This window comes from Cariama cristata, unplaced genomic scaffold (assembly GCF_000690535.1).
Source record: "Cariama cristata isolate BGI_N322 unplaced genomic scaffold, ASM69053v1 scaffold24630, whole genome shotgun sequence".
Taxonomy (NCBI): Eukaryota; Metazoa; Chordata; class Aves; order Cariamiformes; family Cariamidae; genus Cariama; species Cariama cristata.
In genome coordinates this window covers 32,922-36,183 of record NW_009596895.1, presented here as the reverse complement: position 1 = coordinate 36,183, position 3,262 = coordinate 32,922, and the positions used below count along the sequence as shown (strand labels likewise).

At 56.9% G+C, this 3,262-nt stretch overlaps 1 protein-coding gene across 1 annotated transcript in view; it reads right to left on the bottom strand.

The window, feature by feature from the left end:
* Nucleotides 1–1,129: 1,129 nt before the first annotated feature.
* The window catches only part of LOC104167598 (ciliary neurotrophic factor receptor subunit alpha), a gene marked incomplete at its 5' end in the record, with an annotated part of 23,075 nt that continues 20,942 nt past the window's right edge, over nt 1,130–3,262 (bottom strand). The window contains 2 exons of the mRNA XM_009707905.1: nt 1,130–1,275; nt 3,030–3,210. Of these exons, the coding sequence (XP_009706207.1) occupies nt 1,130–1,275; nt 3,030–3,210 (327 nt within the window). The remainder of the gene's footprint in view (nt 1,276–3,029; nt 3,211–3,262) is intronic.

The window sequence follows — 3,262 nt, the reverse complement described above, 5'->3', positions numbered from 1 at the left end:
GGGCTGGGAGGGGATTTCGCGGCTCCCCAGGGGACGGCAGCGGCTCTGTCCTCCTCCGAAGCGATGACGAGAAGCGTGATACGTCCTCAACGTGTGCAAAATCGAAGAGATAAGAGACTCAACCCGGGAGGGGGGCGGTGGCGGTGGCAGGTGGTGGGAAGGCGTCTGTGCTGGGCTGCGACGGACGGACAGACGGGGATCTGTGAGCAGGGAGGAGAGGGGTCACTGGTCCCGCTCCAGGCTCGGCTGTGCCTGGCCATCCCGGGGACAGCCAAGCAGAATTTGGTCTTTTTACACAGGGAAATTCACCCCTTCCCAAAACCCAGGTGCCCAAAGATATCACCTCCACCTCCTCCTCCCAGGGCTGGACCCTGCCCATCCAACCCTGGCTGCGTGTCACCATCTCTCCCATTGACACCGCTAACGTCACATGTGGAGATGACACAGCCGGAGGGAAGCAAAGGACCCTATGCCCATGGGAGCTGCCTTGAGACGGCTCCTCCTTGGGCACTGAAGGACGGTTGGCATGTCCTTTATGCTCCAAAGTGACACAGGTGACTGATGCCAAGATCGATCCCCTAGTCTTCAGGCAGTGTGGGTACAGTGAAAGGGCATGTGGGGGATACCCACGAGACAGCAGCCCTGACCCCGAGAGGAATGGGGCATTTTGGGGCTCTCCAGGCTGTCAGCTCCAATTCTAAGACAAACCAAAGACATTTTGAGATGCATATTTGAATTTTCTGATCTCAGACAGTTTTTTTCCCATCACTATGAAAAGGCCTTAGATTTCCACGTGGTTTCTTTGTCTGTTAAAAAATCAGCCGTGGGGAAGGCGGAGAGCTGCTGAGAATGAAGCATCAAAGACCCCTTTGCAGGCTTTGCGGAAAATGTTTGAAAAGCCATTTTTGAGATCTCCACCAGAACACCCAATCTGGAAAAGCAGCTAGATTTGGTGCATTTACAAAAAACTGCAAGAAAATCCCAAATGGCTTGTTCTCAATGCCCTTCACCCACAGACTGGTTGGAGCATCGCTTTCTCAACCATGATGGAACCTGTGGAGTACCCATATCCCTGCCTCCTCCCAGCATCACATCCCACCTCTTATGCCCCTGGTTTGGGAGATACTCACTAAATAAAGAGGGCACCATAGGCAGCCAAGACCAGTCCAGCTGTCCAACACACTGCCACGGCCCCACTGCCCACCACGGCCCCCTTGTCGCAGATCTTGGTGGTGGGGGGCGGCATGAAAGAAGAGGTGCTAGCGCTTGTTGTCTCTGCAAGGAGATAGAGTGGATGGGAAGGGGAGCCGGGGTGCCCCAAGATGCATCCTGTAGGGGCAGCCCTGCTCCCCCACCAGTGGGGACACGGCACCGTCCTTTCCCCAAATTGCCCCTCTCACTGCCATGCCACACTAGTGCTAAGCTGGGTGGTTGAGATGATGAGCCAGGGGAAGGGGATGGTGTGGTCCACGAGACTTTCCCTGCTCTGACACTGGACCTAATGCTCAGAGATGCTTGCACCACCAGGCAAAGCTGGGCATCCCTCTTGGCCCCATCCTGCCCAGACGGGCTACTCTGTGCATGAACTCTGTGGGAATTTTGGCTAAGAAGTCATAATGACATGGCTACAAGTGCTCAGCAGAGAGCATCTCCTGCTCAGGGAACATCCCAGACATGACTGTGGGTGCTGGGCTCGCTCACAAGGCTTGTCCTCCTTTGTACAGGACCAGATGGATTGCATGTCCCCAAGGAGGGCTGCAGGATTGCAAGGAGGGTTTGGATGGGCAGTTAGGCTGGGGAAGCTTTGGTCATATCCAGAGGGTCCTAGAGTGCGTCTGGCCAGACAATCTGGGGTGGATGCTGGGGGCCACAGGGGATCTGTCTCAGCATCTTTCAGACTCCACTGAAGTGTTACGGCAAGGCTTAGCCCCAGATCTGGGGTGTCCCACATCAGCCCTGCATGGCTGCAGCCAGCTGCATGCACAGTGACACTTGTGCCAGGGACACGTGTGTGCCTGCACAGGGAGCAGTGGTATTTGCATTCAGCATGATGCAGGTGGGTACAGAAGCAAACCCAAAACCCAGACACTAGCACCACTGTAAGGTGTGCCTGCACTCCTGATGCGTCTTTATCCCTGGGGATGAGGGGCTGCAAATCCCTGTCACTGCCTGAACCCCCAGGTGCTCTACTGGGTGCTGTTTCTGCAAGGGGCGGTGTCTCTGTGTAGGAGGCAACTCCACTCACTGGCAGCGGGGCTTGTACCGACCACATCCCCATGCAGGGAGCATTGCCAGGGCCTACAGAGGTTCGTGCAACACACTGCTTGCATGCACATGCTGGGGTCTGCATGCACAGCTGGGCTTGGGATTGGAGGGTGGGGGCACTGAGCACCCCCCCTTTCCAACACGCACATCTGGCAAGCTCACACATGTGGTCCCAAGTAGAAGCCTGGTCACTGCCTGCCTGTCTGCCTGCACACCAGTGCTTCCCCTGGCTCCACTGCTGGTGCCAGCCAGGGGAACCAGTGCAGGGTCTGCTCCAGCCCTTCTGGGAAACGGAGAGCTGATAACACCCATTTGGACACAGTCCCAGCTCTTTCCTAGAAACAGAGGCTTGTTAACTTTGTGGCTTTTATTTTGAATTGGCATCACTCCGAGCCATTGTGCGGGTTGGAGGTGTGGAGGGGGTAGGACTCAAGAGGGAGGGCTGGAGGGGGGCAGTGTTCCAGTGAATAGTAACAATAATAATAATAATAATAAACTCCCAGCTTTGTTGTCACACCCCAAGCAGCCTGGCTAGGAGGATGCTGGAGCCAGGGGAGTTGAGTCAGCACCCCTCAGGCCATGGCTGCACCCGCTGCTGGGGCTACGGGTGGGGGACAAAACACAGGGTGAAGGGCTGCAGCCCCCCTCGGTGCTGGGGAGATCTCCTTGGCTGGGGACAAAACTTGCACAGACTGGGGGGGGACCCTCAGCCAGGACTCCTGGGTTCCCCTCTGCTGCGTTTGTACCAGGAGGGAAGCACTCACCTGTGACCTGGGCCTCCGTGGTGAGATGTTTGGGCTCCTCTGTCCAGGGGGTGGCATGGACGGCCACACTCCAGTCACTCCACGTGCCAATGTCGTTGTCTTTGGCAGCCACCTGGATGATGTACTCCTTGCCAGCATAGGCATCCGTGATGGTGTGTGATGTCCCGTCTGACAGCTCGACCTGAGGGCAGTGGCAGGGGGGGGAGGGGGGGCAGAAGAAAGCGAAGCACAGG